At 42.0% G+C, this 24673-nt stretch overlaps 1 protein-coding gene across 20 annotated transcripts in view; it reads left to right on the forward strand.

Moving 5' to 3' along the window:
• Positions 1–14934, forward strand: part of Eif4g3 (eukaryotic translation initiation factor 4 gamma 3) — a 224921-nt gene extending 209987 nt beyond the window's left edge. For all 20 annotated transcript variants that reach the window (XM_090335635.1, XM_090335639.1, XM_090335656.1 and 17 more), the window contains 4 exons: positions 5097–5243; positions 9999–10080; positions 12005–12151; positions 13848–14934. In XM_090335635.1, coding sequence (XP_090191761.1) covers positions 5097–5243; positions 9999–10080; positions 12005–12151; positions 13848–14029 — 558 coding nt within the window. In that variant the 3' untranslated portion in view covers positions 14030–14934. The remainder of the gene's footprint in view (positions 1–5096; positions 5244–9998; positions 10081–12004; positions 12152–13847) is intronic.
• Positions 14935–24673: the final 9739 nt, after the last annotated feature.

Here is a 24673-nt window from a genome sequence, read left to right on the forward strand (position 1 = left end):
GCTGTATCTCAAGTGGTAGGGCTCTAGCCTTGAGAAAGCCCAAGGACAGTGCTCAGGCCCTGAGTTCTAGCCCCAGAACAGGTAAAAAAAAAAAAGCAAAAAAAAAGAAAAGAGAAGAATCATTAAGAATGGCTTATTCACAAGATAAATTCTCCAGGGCCGGGAGTTTGGCCTAGTGGTTAAAGTGCTTGCCTAGCATGCATGAAGACCTGGGTTCGATTCCTCGGTACCACATACATAGAAAAAAGCCAGAAGTGGTGCTGAGGCTCAAGTGGTAGAGCTCTATCCTTGAGAAAGTCCAAGGACAGTGCTCAGGCCCTGAGCTCAAGCCCAGGACTGGCAAAAAAAAAAAAAAAAGATAAATTCTCCAAAAACATTCCTAGGGAAGCTCAACATTGTATAAAGATAAAGATTTTCTTGTCTTAAATACTGATGGAAACGATGGACAAAGAACTAAGAGTAGAATATCAATAAATAATTGCAAGATGGAAGCAAATAGAAATTCTGAAACTGAAAAATTGTAATAGATAAAATGAAAAGTTGGGCCGGGAGTTTGGCCTAGTGGTAGAGTGCTTGCCTAGCATGCACGAAGACCTGGGTTCAATTCCTTGGTACCACATACTTAGAAAAGGCCGGAAGTGGCGCTGAGGCTCAAGTGGTAGAGTTCTAGTCTTGAGAAAAATCCAAGGACAGTGCTCAGGCCCTGAGCTTAAGCCCAGGACTGGCCAAATAAAAAAAAAAAAGAAAAGTTAACGAGAAGGTTCAGCAACTGATTTGAGCAGCAGAAGACAGAATCAGCTAACCTGAAGATAGGGCAATTGAAATTGCTCAAGAACCTATAGAATACTGTCAAGCATACCAACTTACAAACTAGGTAGTTAGGCAGGTATTTGAAGAAATAAATAATGGCTAAAAACTTTCTAGATTTAACTAAAGAAATGAATCTACACATCCAGGAATCTCATTGAACTCCAAAGAGAATAATCTCAAAGAAATCCATACTGGAGCAAATATAATGAAACTTTGCAAAGGTCGAGACAAAGATAAAAACAGCAAGATAGAAGTGATTCTTGCCAGGCATGATGGTGAACTCCTGTCATCGCAGCTACTCAGGAGGCAGAGGTAGGAAGATCTGTGAGCCAAAGCAGTCTGAGCAGTAGCACCAGACCCTATCTCAAAAGCATACTAGCAAGTACTAAGCAGTCTCAGTACTTTCCACCCCCAACAAAGGTGTATTTCACATGACAGGAATTTCTTTTCACATGCAGGAGTTTACTAGAGACCATACAAGTCTTCGTCAAAGCACATTATGTGTGTGTATTGGAAATACTGCAGTGACACACCCTTTTTTTCTTCCTTTCTTTGTTGATTTGAGACCAAGACTTCAACTCAGAATCTGATTCTTTTACCCATTGGCTAGTGCTTTAGCAACTGAACCATACCTCCATTCCCATAATGATATATTTAAAAGACTAAAAGAAATAAACTACATAACAATAATTCTATGTATGGCAAAATGTCTTTTGAATAATAAAGCAAAACATTATTTTTTAAAGTTAAGTGAGTTTATTGCCAGCAGACCTGTAAACCTGGACCCTTCAGTCTGAAATAAGTAGACACTAAACAATAACTGAAAACCATATAAAGAAACAGTTTGGTCAGGCACTGATGGCTCACACCTGTAATCCTAGCTACTCAGGAAGCTGAGATCTGAGGATTGTGGTTTGAAGCAAGCCCAGGCAAAAGCCAGCCTATGAGTCTTTTCTCCAGTTAACCACTCAAAAACCAGAAGTGGTGCTGTGAGTCAAGTGGTAGAACATTAGCCTCAAGTATAAAGAGACTCAAGGACAGTACCCAGGTCATGAGTTCAAGCACCACAAATGACAACAACAAAGGAAACAAAGTCTATTAGTGGTAACTACATGGGTAAATAAAAGTTTATTTGGTTTGCAACTCCCTTTTTTCCTGTATGATTTAAAAGAAAAATCTGTAAGATTATAATTAGTAATCTGGTAACCAACACATAAAACTTATAGTAAAAGGGGCCGGGAGTTTGGCCTAGTGGTTAAAGTGCTTGCCTAGCATGCATGAAGACCCGGGTTCGATTCCTCGGTACCACATACATAGAAAAAAAAGCCGGAAGTGGTGCTGAGGCTCAAGTGTCTCTCTAGCCTTGAGAAAATCCAAGGACAGTGCTCAGGCCCTGAGCTCAAGCCCAGGACTGGCAAAAAAAAAAAAAAAAAAAAAAAACTTATAGTAAAACATGATATAATTTCTCATATATTATATTATACAATTATATAATTACTGTTTGGCTCAGCATTTCCACTCCAGGCAAAATAAAACCATGACACTCTAGTCTGAAGTCTGATAAACCTGAAATGCTTGTATTTCAGCTGGTGGAGGTCCTTTTCATCCCAGCTGGGGAGAAGAAACTTCCGGTGGCTGGCAATCCTAGGTCCATGAGTGCCCAAGGCCTAGGTTTTGAACTGGTGGACCCAGAGGATTACACTTCCAAACCTCGAAAGCTAGAGAACTCTTCCTTTAGATTTTAGAAGTCACAGACTTATGGCCGTAAGCACTTGTTTAGAGGTATAATGCTTTGGACTTTAGTGACCCTGGCAGTTTGCAGTTGTTGTAAACCTGGCTTCTGACAGCAGCAAGCAGCAGCAGATGGTGCCTTCTAGGGTTGAAACTTTTGGGCGCAGGGTATATAAGACTTTGCCCTTTAGGCTTAGCAGCTCATTGGAACTCTTCTTGCATCCAGAGCCCTCAGTTGCTCATTTTCATCTTCTCCATCACCCTTTTCTGTCACTTCTGTTTCTTGTCTTTTTGTTCCAGTCATGCTGTGCAAGAATTCCAGTTATTACTATTGTAGCTGTCACTGCTGGTACTGCCCTTACTACTGTTACCCCTGACTGCTCTTTACATCCCAGCTCTGCCCACTCTACTAATGATTAAAATGCAAGTATGTAAGGAAAGAGAAAAACTTTCACTTAGGCTTAGGGCCTGATGTTGCAGCATCAGATAACACAGAAAGCTGGCTCCAGGCTGACTTGAAAAGTGAGTTGAACAGCCTGCTTATTTGGCCAGATGTAGGTGTGACCAATACTTAATATGTGACTTTAAAAAACAATCATAACTTTTTCTCATCTACAAATATTAGTAACCTCAAACATACAGGATTTTGTAGGGATTAAATGGTAGTTTTTCAGAGCACTGACTTCAAGTTACTTGATAGATTACAGAATTTTTTTTTTCCCAGTTCTGGGCTTGAGCTCAGGGCCTGAGCACTGTCCTTGGACTTTCTCAAAGCTAGAGCTCCTCCACTTGAGCCTCATCTCCAGTTCCAGCTTTTTCTGTGTGTGTGGTACCAAGGAATTGAACCCAGGTCTTCCTGCATGCTAGGCAAGCACTTTACCACTAGGCCAAACTCCCTGCCCCTGGATTTTGTTTTGTTTTGGTTTTGCCAGTCCTGGGGCTTGAACTCAGGGCATGGGCATGTCCTTGAGCTTTTTTTTTTTTTTTTTTTTTGCCAGTTCTGGGGACTGAACTCAGGGTCTGAGCACTTTCCTTGGGCTTTGCTCAAGGCTAGTGCTCTATCACTTGAGCCACAGCACCACTTCCACCTTTCCTATGTATGTGGTACTGAGGAATTGAACCAGGGTCTTCATGCATGCTAAGCTAGCACTCTACCACTAGGCCACACTCTTCGGCCCATGGATATTATTTTTAAAGGGCAGTTATAAAGCCAAGAGTTTTTGTTGTTGGTGGTGTGGTGGTAGTGCCAGTGCCAGACCTGAGGCTTGAACTTAAGATCTTGGCGCTGGTCCTGAGCTTTTGCACTATACCACTTGAGCCGCACCTCCATTTCTGGCCTGTTTAATTGTAGATAAGAGTCTTGTAGACTACCCTGCCCTGGCTGGCTTTAAACGGAGATCCTCAGATCTCAGCTTCTTGAATACCTAGGATAACAGGTATGTGCCACCAGACCTGGCTGAAAACAGAGGTTTTATATCATGACTTTTCATTATTCTTACAAATAGTTTTATTGATAGCCTTTTTTCTGGGAACCTAGAGCAGCTATCAGGAGGAATTGGTGAGCTTATCTATAATAAAGCCCAGCTCTGGCTTCCAAGAAGATCAGAAGGCTTATATAGAAACAGTGCAGCCAAGGACTTGACTCTGCAAGAGTGGGGTGGCTCACGCCTATAATCCCAACTACTCTGGAGGCTGAGATCTGAGGATCAAAGTTCAGTGCCAGACTGAGCACTAAAGACCTTAAGACTCTCATCTCCAAATAACCACTAGAAAACTTAGGTGGCACTATGGCTTAAGTGGTAGAGAGCTAGCCTTGAGCTGCAGAGCTCAGGGACAGTGCCCAGGCCCAGAGTTCAAGCCTCACAACAGACGAAAAAGGAAGAAAAAAAAAACAGAACATGGGTTCTAAGAAACAAACATTTCTCTGCATTGACTCTGTCCATAGTGAAACTTTATTTTCACAATCTTATATTTATTTTACTGATTAGCTACACTATAAATTTGAGGGTAACTTGACAACAGGTATTCTAAGCCAGGCACAGTGGCTCACGCCTATAATCCTAGCTACTTGGGAGGCTGAGATCTGAGGATCACGGTTCAGAGCCAGCTCTGGCACTAAAGAATTTAGACTCTCAAACTAACCTCTAGAAAATGGGAAGTGGGGCTTGGGGCTCCAGGGGTGGGGTGGTAGCCTTGAGCTGAAAGAGCTCAGAGACAGTGCCCAGGCCCAGAGTTCAAGCCCCATGACCCAGGAAAGAAAAAACAAAACAAACAACAAAAAGGTATTCTATGTGGATAGTTTACATCTTGATGCAATTCATTTGGAAAATGTTTCAAGGTTATGAAAAGTATCAGATTGCTCCTCATATTTCAATCTCCTGAGTAGCTAGAATTATAGAAATCAGCCATCAGTACCAGGCTGAGATTGCCTGATCTTTTTCCCACCTCTGTTTTTTTTTTTTTCCCTTTGGTAAAGTAAGTGTCCATGGCTTTGTTTTCCTCACTGAATGATAATAATATTGAACTACATTAATATGTTCAACATTTTGTTTCAGAATTTGGACTTTATAGAGACTGACAGCTCCTATTCCTCTGAAGCACTTTCAAAGAAAGAACTCTCTGCTGAAGAACTGTATCAGCGGCTTGAGAAACTCATCATTGAGGACAAAGCAAATGATGAGCAGATCTTTGACTGGGTAGAGGTACAGATGCTACTCCACCATCCACTTTCATTGCAGAAAAGATTCCTTTTGTTTTTTTAGGATCATGGGACTTGAACTCGACCTGGGTGCTGTCCCTGATCTCTGCAGCTCCAGGCTATTGCCCTATTGCCCTACCCCTTGAGCCACCACCCCTCATCCCCTTTTCTAGTGATTCATTGGTGATAAGAGTCACACTGTCTTTAGTGCCCGAGCTGGCTTTGAACCTTTAATCCTCAGATCTCAGCCTTCTGAGTAGCTAGGATTACAGGTGTGAGCCACCCCTCTCTTTACAGAAAAGATTTTTGTAGAGTCCTTTTAGTTCTCATGTTCTTTAACTTCATGAGAGATTGAAACATAATGAAGCTGGCTATTTGCTTACATTTGCTCTGAAACTCAAGGCTATGTCTCTAGTTTTTACAAGACTTCAATCTTCTTCACAAACAGTGGTTCATGCTGCAGTCCCAGCAAGCTAAGAGGCTGAGATTGAGAGGATTATGGTCTAGGCCCCATAACCATCTTACGAGGTTCCCATCTGATCCCATAAAATGCTGAGCGCAGTGCTACATACCTGTCATCCCAACAAGAAGTATGATAGGAAGATTACTTGTCCAGAGCATCCCAGACAGAAAGCAAGTCCAACTGCAAAATAAATTTTTTAAAAAGTGTGAGCTGGGCACTTACTGGTTCATGCCATTAATCCTAGCTACTCAGGAGGCTGAGATTTGAGGGTAAAAGTTCAAAGCCAGCCTGGGCAATACAAAACTGTGAGACTCTACCTTCAGTTATCACTAGAAAACAGGAAGTGGGGCTGTGGCTCAGGGGTAGGTTAGTAGCCTTGAGCTGAAGCGCTCAGGAACACCACCCAGGCTCAGCTCAGAGGTAGGGTGTTAGCCTTGAGCTGAATAGCTCAGGAACAGCACCCTGGCCAGAGTTCAAGCCCCATGACCCTCTTCCATCCACTAGGAAACTGAAAGTGGCACTGTGATTCTTATGGTAAAAGTGGTAACGTTGACCTGAAGAGCTCAAAGGCCCAGGCCCAGAGTTCAAGTCCCATGACTGACAAAAAGAAAAAAAAAGACTTGAGTGTGGTTCAAGCGCAAAGTCTATAGAGTTCAAACCCCATTACTGGCAAAAATCAATAAAATTTAGAACATAAACCATTTGCCAATCTCTCATTAGTTATTTATATACTCTACAATTTATCATTCATATGCTCAGATAAAATTGCTAATAAGCAATATGTAATTTTTTTTTTTTTTTTGCCAGTCCTGGGGATTGAATGCAGGGCCTGAGCACTGTCCCTGGGCTTTCCTCAAGGCCAGTGCTTTGCCATTTGAGCCACAGCACCAGTTCTGGCTCTTTCTGTGTACATGGTACTGAGGAATCAAACCCGGGTCTTCCCGCATGCTAGGCAAACACTCTACTACTAGGCAAATTCCCAGCCATAATATGTAATTATTACAAAACATTTCATTTCCAATTTCATGTCAGTTGTCCCTTCTAATTGTTTCATACTTTATCTGTGTTACAGAATCTTTGTAGTGTCTTTACATGCTTGCTTAACTTACTTGCCTGGGTGGGATTCTACCCTTTGAGCCAAGCTTTCAGCTTGCTTCTTGCTGGTTATTTTGGAGATGAAATCGCTACAACTTTTCTACTCCTAGTGGGATTAAACTAATCCTCCAGATCTTAACCTCCTGAGCTCTAGAGTAGGATTATAGATGTAAGCCATTGGAACCTAGTTCATAATCTATTTTTAATCTGTTAATAATCTATTTTTAATCTGTTAGTATATGTCTTTACATAGAAATACTTGTTAAGATGTGTTTGTGTATTCAAAGATGAAAGTAAAGTAAGAAGGACTAGTTTAGGCCTCTATCTCACCTCTTTAAATCCTCTTATACCCTAATAAAATTGGGTATATTAACTACTTCCAGGCATATGGTGACTTAATAGGTTTATGATCTGTTGTTGTTGTTGCTGCTGCTGCTGCTGCAGGGGGCGGAGGGGGTGGGCTGGGGTGTCTGTTTATATCAGTCCTGGTGCTTGAACTCAGGGTCTGGGTGTGATTATTCCCTAAGCTTTTTTTTGCTCAAGGCTAGGACTTGAGCAGCAGGGCAACTTATAGCTTCATGTATGTTAGGCAAGCACTCAACCACTAAGCCACATTCCCAACCCTAACCAAGTGTGAGTTGCTGTGCCCTCTTTTGTGGATGTCAAGTGATACTAGGCACTTGAAATTTTGGTGCAAATCTATTTCTAAGTATTGTTGAACAAAGTATATTATTCTCTCGTTTATTCTAATTTTTTAGACTTTTAGCAACCCTCTGTGGTTAATCTAGTTTGAAGTTAGGCTACTTTGGCTTCCACCTAAACAGTTGTTGTTTTGATATTATTGTTTCATGTTACTGGGGATTTGAACTGGATCCAGAACATGGTCAACTGGCTTGCTGGACCGAGATCTACTACTGGAGTCATATCTCCAGCCTCCTTTTTAAAATTTGGATAGGATCTCAAGACTCCTCTGCCTAGATAACCTCAACCTTCAGTCTTCATAAAATCATCATAAAACCTCCCTTTGTTTGTCTGTTGGGCACCCATCTCCCACCCTGCATATATACAGCCCAATCCTATTCCATCCCCACAGCTGTAGTCAAAGGCACCACATGTTTCTGGGAAGCCTGGTCATGAAGCCTCTGACAAGAGCACAGCCTTCCCTGGCCACTGTGCTATTTCCATGCAGAGCTCACCATCTGACCTGACACCAGCCTTCCCCTGATCTGAGTTCCTCCCTGGTAATATTTGAGATCAGGTACCCACCATATCTGTCCTAAAATTCATCAGCATTAAACTCAGATTTGAAAGTCTCAGCTTTTTAACACAGAAGTTTATAATGGTATCTTTTTTTCCTAGTTAATCATTTAAAGACATCCTTTCTGTGAAAACATCATCCAATGCTGCTAAAGGGGTTGAGCCAAACATTCATTATATTCTCAGGCACAAAGAATACAACAAAATGTTTACTGTTGCTTGTCTTTTTTTCCCCCCACACATTAGTGTAATGTATGATAACAAAAAGGTGAACTGAAATGAATTTGGTAGCCCTTTTAGTGTAATTAAACATTTTAAAGCCAGTTTCCAGTGACTCATGCCTATAATCCTAGCTACTCAGGAATCAGAGATTTGAAGGTCACAATTCATTGCCAACCTGGACAGGAACATTTATGAAACTCATACAAATCACCACTAGAAAGCCAGAAGTGGAGCTATGTAATGAGAGTACTAGCCTTGAGTTAATTATTGGCTCAAGGATAGGATGTGCACTCTAAATTTAAGCCTGAGCACCAGCACCAAAAAAAAGATACAGGTTTTCTAAGTACGTTTTTTTTTTCTTGCCATCCTTAGGGGGGAAAAAATTATCACCTGAAGAGTTTGTTTGAGGCAGTGCTTATAAGATAGCTTCTAGTTGACAATAAAGTAAGATGAAAGATTTTGGCACACTTATAAAAACAGTACATGGTACTGAGAAAGTAATTCAATATACATTGCAGTTCCGTATAGTTGCTCATAAGTTTCTAAACTTGGATAATTCATCTTATATAAATAATTATTAAGAAATGCTATTTAAAAGTAGTTGTAAGCCAGGTGTGGTGGCTCACCACCCAGGCCCAGGAGTAGGGCGGTAGCCTTGAGCTAAATTGCTCAGGGACAGCTCCCAGGCTGAGTTCAAGCTCCATGACCCACTCATCCCCCCACCCACCCCCACCCCCCAAAAAAAGGGAGTTGTAGCTGAGCTCTCGAGCTTGGTGGCTCACACCTGTAACCCTGGCCACTCAGAAGGCTGAGATCTGAGGCTCATGGCTCAAAGCCAGCCCAGGCACTAAAGAAGGTGACACTCTTATCTCTAGTTAATCACTAGAAAGTGGGAAATGGGGCTGTGGCTCCAGGAGTAGGGTGGTAGCCTTGAGCTGAAGAGCTACAAGCCCTAGACCCAAAGGTTGGGCGGTAGCCTTGACCTGAGGAGTTCAGGGACAGTGCCCAGACCCCATGACCGACCAAAAACAAACAAAAAAAAGGTAGTTGTACAGGCACAATAGCTCATGCCTGTAATCCTAGCTACTCAGGAAGCTGAGATCTGAGGATCACAGTTCAGAGCCAATCCATAAGACACTTATCTCCAATTAACCACTAGAAAAGGGGAAGTGGAGCTATAGCCTTGAGCTAAAGAGTTCAGGGACAACGTCTAGGCCCTGAGTTCAAAAAAAAAAAAGTAGTCATGAGGGCTGGGAATGTGTCCTAGTGGTAGAGTAATTGTCTGGCATGCATGAAGCCCTGGGTTTGATGCCTCAGCTCCACATACACAGAAAAAGCCAGAAGTGGTGCTATGGCTCAAGTAGTAGAGCACTGGCCTCCAGCAAAAAGAGCTCAAGGACAGTGCTCAGGCCCTGAGTTCAAGCCCCAGGACTGAGGGTGTGGGGGGAAATAGATATGTTCCTATATGTATAATGTACAATACTATGTAATTGAGTGAGCATGGAATAGCAGTGCTAAGCTTCCTAACTCCCAGATCTACTTCTTACATTTCTACATAACGTTAGCATTACCAGACTATTTTTGAATGGATTGAACATTTAATTTTTGTCAGAATCTCAAAAAATATAACTGCTCTAAGTACCAGGTATGCCCTAGTTTGAAGGGCCTGGCTTCTCTGGTAGGTACCTTTAACTGTTCTTTTTCTCCCCCCCCAAACTTTAGGCTAATCTAGATGAAAGCCAGATGAGTTCCCCCACCTTCCTTAGAGCTTTAATGACAGCTGTTTGTAAAGGAGCTATTATAGGTAAGTGCATTTCTAATAGTAGAGTGTTTAGCATCTGAAATCTTTATTATGTCAATACTCACATTATATGGTCTGTTTTATATTGTCCTAAAATCCTGTCCTAGATCAGTTGTTGTGAAGATGAGTGATATTTCCATATGCATTGCCTGGCTGGCTCAAGGGACTGATGTTTGCTCTGTGTACAAGACCAATCTGAGGAGTTTCTACTCTGCAATATGTCATGTCCTTGAATTCAATGGAGTTGTTGCATATTACTTGGGCTTTTTTTTTTCTTCCAGTGTTGGGGCTTGATCTCAGGGACTGGGTACTGTCCTTGGACACTGTTTGCTCAAGGCTCTACCACTTGAGCCACAGCACCAGTACTGGCTTTTTCTGAATGTGGTACCGAGGACTCAAACCCTGGTCTTCCTGCATGCTAAGCAAGCACTCTAGCACTAGGCTAAGTTCCTGGCCCTCATAGCTTTTTATTACTATGTTACTTGTTTTTTCCATTGTATTCACATTGTTCAAGATCACTTCCTGCATTCAGGAACTATGATAAATCAATGAGTCAACTCAATGAAGGAGAGCTGTTCTTTCTGCTTTCTTAGTCTTGTTTGTTGTTGTTAATTGAAGGTAAGAGTCTCCTGGACTCTTACCTGGCCAGACTGGCCTGGAAACAATCCTCAGATCTTATAGCCTCCTGAGTAGATAGGATTACAGTCATGGGCTACCATGGTCTTCAGATCTCAGCTTCCCGAGTAGCTAGGTTACAGGCCTACAGTACCTTGGCATAATACACTTTTTAATATTCACTTTTTCTTGGGGGGGGTGGGTATTGGTCATGGAGCTTGAACTCTCCACCTGGGTGCTGTCCCTGAGCTCTTCAACTCAAGGCAAGCACCCTACCATGTTAAGCCACAGCACCACTTTCTAGTGGTTAATTAGAGTTAAGAATCTCACAGACTTTCATGGCTGGACTGGCTTTGAACCTTGAACCTCAGATCTTAGCCTCCTGAGTTGCTAGGATTATATGCATGAGCCACCAAAAGCCTGGCCATTTATAATGTATAACTCATTTATAACTCTTACATACTCACTTGAATCCTTTCTTTCTCTATGAATATTATTTTTGAATGACAAGTCATAATTCTATACATTCAGGGGATATATGATGTTTTGATATATGTAAGCAATGTTGGAAAGATTAAATCCAATTAACATCTGCCATCTGTTTCTTTTTCTTTTTTTCATCATATTTCAAATGTCATGTTTAACAAGTATTCAAGAAGAGAATTTCTACATACAATTACTGGCACTTGGATTTTAGAACATAATTAAAATTAAGCCAAGGGTTTGTAAAATAGGTACATGTTAATGTATGTAATAAAACATGTCTATAGAGTATGTAGTCCATCATAGATGCCATCATTTTTATTTTTATAGTGAGGATTGTGATTAACATTTCTCATAGGTTAACTTAAAATTATTGTCACTTTAATTACCACTACAGGCAAATATGAGGTAAATTACTTTTGAGGGAAGCCAGCACTAAGAATGTTTTCTTTTTTTTTTTTTTTTTTTTTTTGCCAGTCCTGGGCTTGGGCTCAAGGCCTGAGCACTGTCCTTTGGGCACTGTCATTGTCCTCAAGGCACAGCACCGCTTCTCAGTTTTTTCTATGTATGTGGTACTGATGAATCAAACCCTGGTCTTTGTGCATGCTAGGCAAGCACTCTACCGTTAGGACAAACTCCCAGCCCCATTTCTATTAGTTTTGAGAGAATATCCCACTAAAATTTTCAGAGTACTTGGATTTCAATACCATTGCCAAACTCTTTAGGTGTTCTCCCCTTACCAGAGCCTCACAGATCCTGTGACTTAGAAAACTTCACATAGTTCTGTTATTTCCTTAAATGTAATGTCTGGTTCTTCTGTTATCTCTAGCTGACTGTTCTACCTTCAAAGTGGATACTGCTGTTATCAAGCAGAGAGTGCCGATCTTACTCAAGTACCTGGACTCAGATACAGAGAAGGAACTACAAGCACTTTATGCACTACAAGCATCAATAGTAAAACTTGATCAACCTGCCAGTAAGTTCACTTGAGAATGACAGTTACCCAGGCCAAGACCTCAGCAAGAATATGGGGTTTGAAGATGGATAATAAGAAAATAACTAGTAATTACTCAGATAATCAGTAACTTTTTTAAGTTCTAAATCTTTTACATACTTATATGAGAAAATGGTAACAAGAAAATTAGCCTATAGCCTAGTGCCAATGGCTCACACCTGTAATACTAGCTACTCTGGAGTCTTGAGATATAGGGATCATAGTTCAAAGCCAGCTTAGACAGGAAAGTCTTTCTTTAAAAAACCCAAAGGTGGAGCTGTGGCAAAAAAGGAGAACAATTCAAGTCCCAAGACCTATGCACACATGCACATGCACACACGCACTCCACATGCATGTGCGCCCATGTGTGTATGTGTGCCTAGCACATGCAAACCATAGTTCCACTTCTGGCATTCTGGTGATTAATTGGAGTCTCATAGACTTTCCTACCTGGGCTGGCTTTGAACCAAAATCCTTAGATCTCTCAGTCTCCTGAGTAGCTAGAATGATAGCTGTGATCCAACAGCTACTGGCCATGAAGCTCTTACCTTCAGTTAACTACCAAAAATCTGGAAATGGTACTTTGCTGTGGTACAGTGCCAGCCTTGATTTAAAAAAAAAAAAAAAAAAAAAGCAAAGAACACAAGGTCCTGTGTTCAAGACTAAGTACTACATGCACTCACATGCACGTGTAGGTAAATACACACACACACAGAAAGTGTAACTAAATACTACCATGTTTCTCCTTTTTGCCAGACCTAGGGCTTGAACTTGAGTCCCAAACACTGTCCTTGGATAGTCTCAAAGCTAGCACTCTATCACTTTTGAGCCACAGTACTAGCTCTAGCTTTTTCTGTGTATGTGTTGAGGAATGACCCCAGAGCTTCCTGCATGCTAAGCAAGCACTCTACCATTAAGCCACACTCCCGCCCCTTTTTTCCTTTTTTGAGCAGTAAGTTTCCACTGTGAGCACAAAACAGGCAATTCTTCTGATAGTTGAAACATTTAAAACCAAGTAACATTATTTTCTAGATAGAATACCTTTTGCCTGTGTTTTTTCCTTCTCTCCCCCCTACCTCCTCCCCTGCCCCCAGCTGAGGACCCAACTCAGGACTCAGGGCTTTGCACTTGCCAGGCAAATGCTCTTCCACTGAGCTAAATCCCCAAAACCTTTGCCTATGTTTTTCATATGAGTGGTTTCATTATTAGAATATTTCAATATACACCATGTGGAGAATGAACTATGTAACTTGTGGGCAGGGGTGGGAGAGAAAAACTGGGGGAAAGCCAAGAAGGAGTGACAGTGTCTTTAAAAAGAAATGTACTCATTTCTAACTTATTACACAATAATAACAATAAAATTATATTAATAAATAAAGAACAAACCCAGGGAAAATGAATAAGTAAAATTTTAAAAACAATAATTTTAATTTTAAAAAGCACAATCTTAGAGGGAAACAAGTTACTCTTAATTTCTAAAGTGTTTAGTTGAGAATTACATAAAATGAAACAGCTTTGCCAATACAGAAGACAATTCAAACTGAACAATGGGAATGAAAAGTAATGAGGACTTTCAGTGATCACTGATACTCTCCTCTGGTGAACAGTATACCCATTTCACCACGCTTTTCCTAATAGTCATACCCTCAGACCCATGGCTGTTTTTACCCCCTTGCAGATTTGCTACGGATGTTTTTCGATTGCCTGTACGACGAGGAGGTCATCTCGGAGGATGCCTTCTACAAATGGGAGAGCAGCAAGGACCCTGCAGAGCAAAACGGGAAAGGCGTAGCCCTCAAATCTGTCACAGCATTTTTCACATGGCTGCGGGAAGCAGAAGAGGAGTCTGAGGATAACTAAAACTTCAAATACACAAAACGAAAAAAAAAAAAAAAACAATTTAAGTATTTTTTTAAAAAGTTTCACGTCTTCGCCAATCACAGTGCAGCAAGGCCAATTCTCGCAGGAACCCCACGTATGCACGAGTGGGAGAGGGGAAAGAGAAAGGTGATCATGGAGGAAAAAGGTACTGGAAACACGTAACTTCAAACCCGAGGGCGGGAGCGAAAACCAAAATACATGTACTATTTATAGAAAATATTTTCTGTTTTAATCTTTTCTTTTTAATTGAAAGACTCATACTTAAAAAAAAAAACATTTAGCCAAAAAAAAACAAACAAGCAAACAAAAAAAAAAACAGTTGAGAACTTTTAATTTATTTTAAGGACTGCAAATGCCCGTGTGTAATTTTTTATTTGCAGTTTCTGTAAACAACTTGTATAATAGAGAAGCAGAGAAATAAATTACCCTCCCCCTCAGATGCACCTCACGTTTGTTTTAAGGCATAGTAGTTAATCCAGATTTAAGAAGGTTTCAGGTGAACAAGGTAAGAAAGATCTTTTTTGTTGGGTTTGGTTTTGTTTTGGTTTTTATTTATTGGTTTTTCTGGCATCAAATCTTTCTGCCTGCCTTTCAGCTTGTTTCAGAAAATTAAATCATAATAGTAAGACATACATAACCTTGGAACAGAAGGAAATGCCGTGGACCAGAGAACTCCAAGAATTGTTTAAAAAAAAAAAAAAAAAGTACTACCCCAGAAAAAGTACTCTTAATACTTTTGAACTCTTTAGAACAACTTTAAGGCTTGTAAATACATAGAACAAATATTTAAAAAAAAAAGGAAGAAAGAATTTGACTCAATAGTATTTCTTTTCACTTTCAAAAATATAAAGAACAAAATAAAGGTAAACATTGCAAGTTTAAAAGGAAGTAGAGCGACTTCTCCTTTGGCAGCTTCTGCATGAACCCCGTCTCTGGAGACACTGGCTGGTCACTGGCCACCTCTCACCTGGAGGGGAGAGAGGGCCTGCGTGTGTGCGAGTGCGAACATGTGGGCTACATTGTGGGTGCTTGTGCTGAGGGAGGAACAGCCCTCGGGAAATCCGAAAACAAATTAGGAATATATTTATTCAAGGTGAAAGAAAACCTAAATTGTGTGTATCGGGGCTCAGGATACCAGTTCACTTTAAGGCTGCCACTGCTTTTGAAATCTTCCATCGTTGCCTGTTATACTTAAGAAATCTGAAGATGTCTTCCAAAGAATTAAAAAAAAAAAAAAAAGCTAAATTATGCTTCTTAGTGAAAATGGGAGTTGGGGTTTAAAGTCCTACAAGTTGCACAAATGGAAATCACTTTTCTTCCCACCTCTGTCTTCCATGAGTCGCTGTGGTAAATGTAAAAAACCCCTTGGAACCTAGCTCTTTCATGTGTAATCTAGTGCTGTGCTTTATCTTTCTTTGATGAAGCTGTTCTACAGATGGGTTTCTACTTTCATTCTTTCTGGTCTTCTGCCTACAAAATGGATTTATGAACAAAAGTGAAGCTTGCTTCCTAATTCTTTGTGTTTTACATCTGGGAAAACCAAAGATTTCTGCTGGCTTCTGTCTTTAAAGAAATATCCACAGAGGGTGCAGAGTTTTGAGTAGTGGTAGAATGTTCACCTAGCATGGACAAAGACCCAGGTTCTATACCTCAGTACCACATACATAGTACTGTGGCTCAAGTGGTAGAGCACTAGCCTTGAGGAAAGCCCAAGGACAATGCTCAGGCCCTTAGTTTAGTCCCCAGGACTGGAGGATGGGGAGAGAAGAAATACATACAGGGTTGGGCACCAAGGCTCAGGCCTGTAATCCTACCCATATAAGGGGCAGTTCAGGGCCAGCTGCAAAAGGTAATAGGAGACCTTGTCTCAGAAATGAAGCATAAACAAAGGGGCTGGAAGAAGGAGGCAGTGCTGGAATGGGAGCTGAAAGGGAAGAGCTCTTGTCTAGCATATGTGAACCCTGGCAGGGCTCCGTCTCTAATGCTTCCAAACAGAAAAGAGGTTCATGTCTGTAATGAGACCTGGAAGATTGTAATTTAAAGCTAGCCCATGCAGAAATGTCCAAGAAACTGTCTGCAATGCCAGGCTGAAAACAGAGCTCAAATAGAACACTAACCATGAGAAAACAAGCCAAGCAAGACAGGCCCATAGTTCAAGGCCCCATAGCCCAGACACCCAAGTGTACACATGCACACAAACATTCCTCCTGTAAACATGAGCAAATGGAGATCACTGACCCCACATGGACATGTTACCTCTTCATACGCTTACTGGAAAGCAGGGGTGGGTGGGCTTCATTGTAAAATAACATCCTTAAGATTTCATTTTAGGCTGTCATCCAAGTTTTGTTTTTTTCTTCCAGTCCTGGACACTGAACTCTGGACCTGTGCACTGTCCTTGGGCTTTCTCAAGGCTAGAGCTCTACCACTTGAGTCACAGCATCACTTCTGTTTTCTTTCCATGTATGTGGTATCAAAGAATTGAACCCAGGTCTTCCTGCATGCTAGGCAAACACTCTACCACTAGGCCAAACTCCGAGCCCCCCAAGTGTTTTCTAGAGGTTAATTGGAGATAAGAGTTTCAGGTTCTTTTGTGCCCAGGCTGGCTTTAAACCTTGATCCTCAGATCTCAGCCTCCTGAGCAGCTAGGGTTACAGACATGAGCTACCATACCTGGCCCAAGTGTTTTTTATTGACAGCTTTTTTTTTTTGGTGCGGGGGGGTGGGGGGGGTCAGTTGTGGAACTTGAACTGTGGGACTTGGCACTCTCTCTGAGCTCTTCAGCTCAAGGCTACTGCCCTACCCCTTGAGCCATAGCGCTACTTCCCCAAGTGTTCTTTTTATTTTTTGCCAGTCCTGGGCCTTGATCTCAGGGCCTGGTCATTGTCCTTGGGCGTTCTCAAGGCTATAGCTCTACCACTTGAGCCACAGCACCATTTCTGGCTTTTTTTCTATGTATGTGACACCGAGGAATTGAACCCACGTCCTTGTGCGTGCTAGGCAAGCACTCTTACTATTAGGCTAAACTCTAGGCCCCCAAGTGTTTTGTTCTGTTCTGTTTTGTTTTGGTGCCTGTCCTGGGACTTGAACTCAAGAGTCTGAACACTGTCCTAAAATAAGGTGGTATCCAGGTTTTCAATTTTCACCATGCCCTGGGCACTTGATCCTGCATTCCCTATTTTGTATAATGTAAGCTTTTGCAGTTTTTGTTTTTGTTTTATGGGTCATGGAGCTTGAGCTCTGCCTGGGTGTTGTCCCTGAGCTCCTCAGCTCAAGGCCACGTCGCTACCCTCAGCCAAGCCCCACTTTCCATTTTCTGAAGGTTAGATGAAGATAAGAATCTCTGATCCCATCTTTTTGTGGGCTGGCTTTGAACCTTTATCCTCAGATCTCAGCCTCCTGCGTTGCTAGGATTATAAGCATGAGCCACCGCTGACCAGCTTGCAGCATTTTTTGTTTGCATTAATTTTTGTTACTGCAGTTTGAACTTAGCATGAGTTGTTAAGCGAATGTTCTACTGTTTGAGACTAACCTGCCAGTCCTTTTTGCTTCTTCTGGTTCTGCCTCTGACTGGCCTCCAAATGTGATCCTCCTACCTACTGCTTTCTGTCTAGCCAGGACCACATTCATGCACCAGTGCATCCAGATTTATTGTTTGAGATGAAGTCCTAAAATTTTGCCCTAGCTGGCCTCCTCAGTCCTCTGTCCTGATATTCACCTCCCAAGTACCTGGAGTTGTAGCTCTTTGAGCTAGCATTCTGGGCCAGCCACATTTATATTTTTGACTGAAACATAATTTTGCTCCATAAAATCGAACCATTTTAGTGTGCTGACAGTTGCATAACTATTGTAGCCGTCCAATTATAAAGATCCTGCCGGGCCTAGTCCCCAGCCCTTCATTTTCAACATAACATCGAGGGACTACCATTGCTTCATGTGTTCACCCTTTGTCCCTCCGTTATGTTTTGTTTTTTCAATGCTGAGATTGGAACCAGGACCTTGTGCATGCTGGATAAGGTTTGCACCATTGAGCTGCACCACCACCCTTGGTTTTTTAAAGAAGAGGCTTGCTTTATAGTTCACTCGGACATTGAACTCAGTCCTGTTGTCACAGCTTTCCCTGATGTTGAGATTACACAAAGATACCATTATGCCTGGCTGTTCTTATTCTTCTAAGTGTAATCTTTTGACATAACTTAGCAATGTATGAATATCAGGTAGTTCTGAGCAAGTACCTGAGTTTTTCCTTTTGTCATTGTGGACTTGTCCATGTCTTAGGAAGCCTGCCATCCTAACACTAGCATTGAGTTTTCTTCAGTTGGGATTCCTGTCTAAATTAATACTAGTGTTCCCTAGAAAACTGCCCTAGAAAAAATCTTTGTCCTTGAGGCACATTTGAACATGCTGTATTTAACAGCTTGACACTGCACATCTCATGGGTAAACTACTAAAATAACTGCCTGGAAATGAGCCTACCACAGACTGGTCCCAGCTCACAAAATTTTCTGTATGTTTATTTCATACTTAGAATGATAATTCCATGTCATTATTTGATTGCTCAAATTGTTCTAATGCTGGTTTGGGGGGGACCCTTTGAAATAGGCTCATATGTTCTGACACACCCGGATCCTGTCCCCATCCATGTGTTTTACATTGGTGTTAATCCAGGGGCTCTAACACAGAATCTGAGTACTGTCTCTTAGCTTTTTTTGCTTAAAGCTACCACTCTACCACTTGAGCCACAGCTCTACTTCTGGCATTGTGGTAGTTTACTGAAGATAAGAGTCGCACAGACTCTCCTGCCGTGGCTGACTTTGAACCACAATCTTAAAATGGCAGGATTACAGGTGTAAGCCACTAGCGCCCAGCCATCCTTTGTGTGTGTGTGGTTGTTTTTTGTTTTTTTGCCAGTCCTGGGCCTTGAACTCAGGGCCGAGCACTGTCCATGGGCTTTCTCAAGGCTCAAAATCTACCACTTGAGCTATAGCTTTACTTCTGCCCTTTTTCTATGTATGTGGTACTGAGGAATCAAGCCCAGGTCCTCGTGCATGCTAGGCAAACACTCTATCAGTAAGCCAAACTCCTGGCCATTGTTTTTTGTTTTTGTCAGTCCTGGGCCTTGAACTCAGGGCCCTAGCACTGTCCTTGGGCTTTCTCAAGGCTAGGAAAAAAAAAAAAAAAACTTTTGGGCTGGGGGTTTGGCCTAGTGGTTGAGTGCTTGCCTAACATACACGAAGACCCAGGTTTGATTCCTCAGTACCACATACATAGAAAAAGCCAGAAGTGGTGCTGTGGCTCAAGTGGTAGAGCTGTAGCCTTGAGGAAGCCCAAGGACAGTGCTTGGGCCCTGGGTTCAAGCCCCGGGACTGGCAAAAAAAAAAAAAATAGAAGATACCACTGACCTATCTCATATCCCCATACCATGCTAGAATCAGATATTCCTACAAGAAGCCATTTATTTACTTTTGTTGTTTTGGAGTAGAGTGGTATTTAGAAACCAAGTTCTGCTCACTGAGTAAGCTTGTTGCCATTGGGCTATCTCATCATCTTGGTCTGTAAACATTTTACTCTTAATGACAGGGATATCTCACCAGGTGAGTAAATCACCTTCATAAGGATCACAGAAAATACTGAGTTTAGGAAACTTAGAAAGCAATTGGTGGGCTGGGAATATTGGGTGATGGCATTCATGAAATCCTGGGTCCTATGTCACTGAAAAGAAAGGGGAAGGAGGGAAAAGAAAGGAACAGAAGGGAGGGCTTGGGGAAAAGCTTGTATAAGAAGAAAATGTAAAGCAAAGTCTCATATAGCATATAGCATTGCCTCAGTAGTCAAGCCAAGTCCCGTGGTGCACTGCTGTGAAAACAATGTATATGCTTGTGAGAAGAGGGAGGGCAGGTGTAACCTAGACGAGTACCTCAGTTAAATAATAGTAATGGAAAAATATGAACTGCTGTAATTACAATAAAAATGTTACATTTAAAACCTGAATGCTGGACACCAGTGGATCACACCTGTAATCCTAGCTACTGAGGAGGCTAAAATCTGAGGATTGCAATTCAAAGCCAGTTCAAGCATTGAGGTCCTGAGATTTTTCAGTTAACGACCAAAAAGCTGGAAGTGGAGCTATAGCTCAAGTGGTAGAGTACTAGCCTTGAGCAAAAAAGCTCAGGGACAGCACCAAGGCCCAGGTTCAAGCCTGACAGCTGAAGTCATTCATATTGGTGATAAACATGAAAGTTTTAAAAATGAGAGGCCATCAGAGGAGCTAACCCTGGGAGAAAAAGAGACCTGATTCTTGAGTGTCAGGATTGGAAGTTGAGGTTCAGCACACACCGGAAGGAAGTCTGGACCAGATCTAGGCTCTCATGGGCGATGAAAAAACCGCAGGATAGGGTGCACCCATGTGCTTCCACATGTGCAGGCATCACAATTACTCAGGCTTCCCTTTAATGAGTACTGAAAAATTTTCTTAGTATAACTGATTTAGTATTTTACTGATTTAGAAACCAAAAGTCCTGCAGGATCCTCCTGCTTCAGCCTCCTAAGTGCTAGGATTACAGGAGTACACTTCCACACCTGGCTTCCAGTGTTGTCAGCAGTACAGACTTAACCTGCAAAATGTAGACATACAGAGAAGTTAAATTTGAGCCAGGTGCAGTGGTTCACACCTGTACTCACGAGGCTGAGATCTGAGGATCTTGGTTCAAAGACAGCCTGGGCACTAAAAAGTCCGTGAGACTCTTACTTCCAATTAAATCACCAGAAAACTGAAAGTGCTGCCGTGGCTCAAGGGTTAAGGTGGAGGGCAGTAGCCTTGAGCTGAAGAGTTCAAGGACAGTGCCCAGGCCCAGAGTTCAAAATCCCATGACCAACAACAAAAATTTAAACATAATATGAAGACATTTTCAGTCACAGTGTCTTACTTGGAAAGAGCAAACTATACAGATGAAAGAGCTTTCTGAGGGGCTGGGCGTGTGGCCTAGCATCCACAAAGCCCTGGGTTCGATTCCTTGGTACCATGTATGCAGAAAATGTCAGGGCAGTGCTGTGGCTCAAATGGTAGGGTACTAGCCTTGAGAAAGCTCAAGAACAGTGCCCAGGCTCTGAGTTCAAGCCCCAAGACTCATAATTTTTATGCCCTTAAAAACAAAGAATTTTTTGAAAATTGTTTTCTGTGATGGGCTGCATAATGAACAGCTTGTCAACAACTGACCACATGTGTGGTCTCCTAAGATAATCAAGGAGCTGAAGAAATTCCATCATCTCATACCTCTATGCATAGATGTTTAAATACACAGATATTTACTATTGTGTTACAGTTCCCTACTTCATAGTAACATACTCTACAGGTTTGTAGCTGAGGAGCTAGGAGGCAGTATTTTCCCCAAACTAGATTCTCTTTTACCAGCATGAGTCTTCATTTCACACTTGGAGAAATAATCCAGTGGGTGCATTTTGGAGCAGTGGAAGTGAAAGAACAGGGATCCTAGTATATCTTTGCCTCCCTCTCTTAATCTATTCCATCTGCTAGCTCATTGATTAAAAGGGTAGTTCTGCCTACTTCATAGAGCTATTGCAGATTAAAAGAATGTGCCAGGGCTAGGTTGGACTATGACTTAGTGGAAGAATGCTTGCGTAGCAGGCATTAAGCCCTGGGTTTGATTCCTTACCAACACACACACACACACACACACACATACACACACAAAAGACTGGAGGTGGCTTCGTGGCTCAAGTGGTAGAGTGCTAGCCTTTAGCAAAAGAAGCTTGGGGACAGTACCCAGGCCCTGATTCAAACCCCAAGACTGGCCAATAAAAAAAAAAAAAATGCCTGTACCTGTGTCCAGCCTCTGTGCACGTGCACATTCGTGGGGGGGGGGGGGCTTGAACTTGGCCTAGGCACTGTCTCTGAGCTCTTTTGCTCTAGGCTTGTTTTCTACCACTTTGAGCCACTGCACCACTTTGCTTTTCTGGTATTTAGTTGGAGTTAGGAGTTTCATGGACTTTCCTGCCTGAGCTGGCTTTGAACATTGATCCTCAGATTTCAGCCACCTGAGTAGGATTATAGACGTGAGTTTGGCTCTCCACCCTTTTTCTTTTCTTTGCCTGTCTTAAGCACTGTCCTTGGATTTTCTCAAGGCCAGAACTCTGCCTCAGCCTCACTTCCAGCTCTTTTCTGTGTATGTGGTACCAAGGAATCAAACCTGGGTCTTCGTTCATGCTAGGCAATCACTCTACCACTAGGCCAAACTCCCAGTCCCTCTCCACCCTTTTTCTTTTTCTTTTTTTTTTTTTTTTGCCAGTCCTGGGCTTGAGATCAGGGCCTGAGCACTGTCCTTGGATTTTCTCAAGGCTAGAGCTCTACCACTTGAGCCTCAGCACCATTTCTGGCTTTTTTCTACGTATGTGGTACCAAGGAATCGAACCTGGGTCTTCCTGCATGCTAGGCAAGCACTCTACCACTAGGCCAAACTCCCGGCCCTCTCCACCCTTTTTCAATCACACACTTGTGTCAGCCACATTCAATTAGAAGACACTGTCTTCTAGGCCGGGAGTTTGGCCTAGTGGTAGAGTGTTTGCCTAGCATGCACGAATTCTTGGATGTACCACATACATAGAAAAAGCCAGAAATGGTGCTGTGGCTCAAGTGGTAGAGCTCTAACCTTGAGAAAGCCCAACAGCGCTCAGGCTCTGAGTTCAAGCACCAGGACTGGCAAATATATATATATATAGAGAGAGAGAGAGAGGACACTGTCCTCTGAACTATAAGATTCTGGTTATTTAGTACTACATTCAGTATTGTTTGAGCAATCAGGCTTTGCTGGTTTCCTAACCCAAGATAAGCCAGTACCTGAGAAGAGAACCAGTTGTAATAAGAGGAGAATGACTATATAGAACCCATTGTTTAAGCTTAACACTAGAAACAATACAATAAGAAGTCAAAATTAAAAGTCATCCAATTAAAATTGCATAAAGGGTCCTCTTTTTAAAAAAAAAAAAAATTGCGGGGGCCAGGAGTTTAGCCTAGTTGTAGAGTGCTTGCCTAGCATGCACAAAGACCCAGGTTCGATTCCTCGGTACCCCACATACATAGCAAAAAAAAAAAAACAAAAAAAAAAACTGCATGAGCATAAACTTAAAAGATAGGTTAACAAAAAAAAAAAAAAAGGTTTGCCAGTGGCTCATGCCTATAATCTTAGCTACTCAGGAGGCTGAGATCTCAGGATCATGGTTGGAGGCCAGCCCAGGCAGAAAAGTCCCCATGAGATTCTTTTCTCTATAACCACTCAGACACTGGAAGTAGAGCTATGGCTCAAAGTAATAGAGTGCTTGTCTTTTTTTTTTTTTTTTCTTTTTGGCTGTGGGGCTTTTGCTGTCAGCCTGAGCTCTTCAGCTCAAGGCTATCACTCTTCCACTTGAGCCATAGTGCTGCTTCCTAGAGCGCTAGTCTTTTTTTTTTTTTTTTTTTGTGGCAGTTCTGGGCTTGAGCTCAGCACCTGAGCACTGTCCTTGGGCTTTCTCAAGGCTAGAGCACTACAACTTGAGCCACAGCACCACTTCCAGCTTTTTCTATGTATGTGGTACTGAGGAGTCGGGTTTTCATTCATGATAGCACTAGGCCAAACTCCCAGCCAGGCTCGAATGCTAGTCTTAAGCACAAAAACTAAGTGACAGTGCCCAGGCCCTTAGTTCAAGCTCCACAACTGACAAAAAAAAGTTGGGACCCAGTAGAAATAGCCATTTTCTTTTCTTATCTAGAAAGCATTGGCTAAAAAGATGACCTTTCCTTCTGTCAGGAGTATCTGATTAGGGCTTACCGTCCAGGAGTCATCCTTACGAACCCCCTCCATAACTTTTGGGCTTGGTTGCTTTTGTAAGGGTTGGTGCAGGTGATTCTGCTTGGATCCAACAACTTGTCCCTCTTGTCTAAACAGTTTTCCCAGAAGATACCCACTGATGTCACTCTGTGATTCAGCTTTAACACTAGATCCCTTGTCACTAAGATTTTTTTCTTCTATGTATGATCTCACCTGAGTCTATATCAGAGGGGAAGTGACACAGGTCAAAGAGGAGCTCCAGCCAATGAGACATTTTTAGCCAAATTCTAGCAACTAATAGGGTTGGAAGAAGTGTCTCTTTGGCTTGCCTGGAATCTACTATTTTAAAAATATTTTTATTAGTTGTACACAGTAGTTGCCATTGAACAAAGCAATTTATGAGTACAATGCACTTTGAAAGATGTCATTCTGGAATTCATTCTTAATTTCTGTCTGACTTACACATGATACCCCAAAAATGATTGGTTACTGTTAGACATTAAACTTCTATAGTATGTCAACAGACAGCAGTTACAAATTGTGCAAGAAGAATAAAACTGAGGCTGTGAGTGTGGCCTAGTGGTAGAGTGCTTGCCTAGCAAGCACAAATCCCTGGATTTGATTCCTTGGTACTATATACACAGAAAAGGCTGGCAGTGGCACTATGGCTCAAGTGATACAGTGCTAGCCTTGAGAAGTCCAAAGGACAGTGCTCCAGCCCTGAGTTCAAGCCCCAGGACTGGCCAAAAAAATAAGTAAATAATAATAATAAAACTAACCAATACTAAAAGAGGTAACTCAT

Source organism: Megascapheus bottae, chromosome 6, assembly GCF_031878675.1.
Source record: "Megascapheus bottae isolate mThoBot1 chromosome 6, mThoBot2.hap1, whole genome shotgun sequence".
NCBI lineage: Eukaryota > Metazoa > Chordata > Mammalia > Rodentia > Geomyidae > Megascapheus > Megascapheus bottae.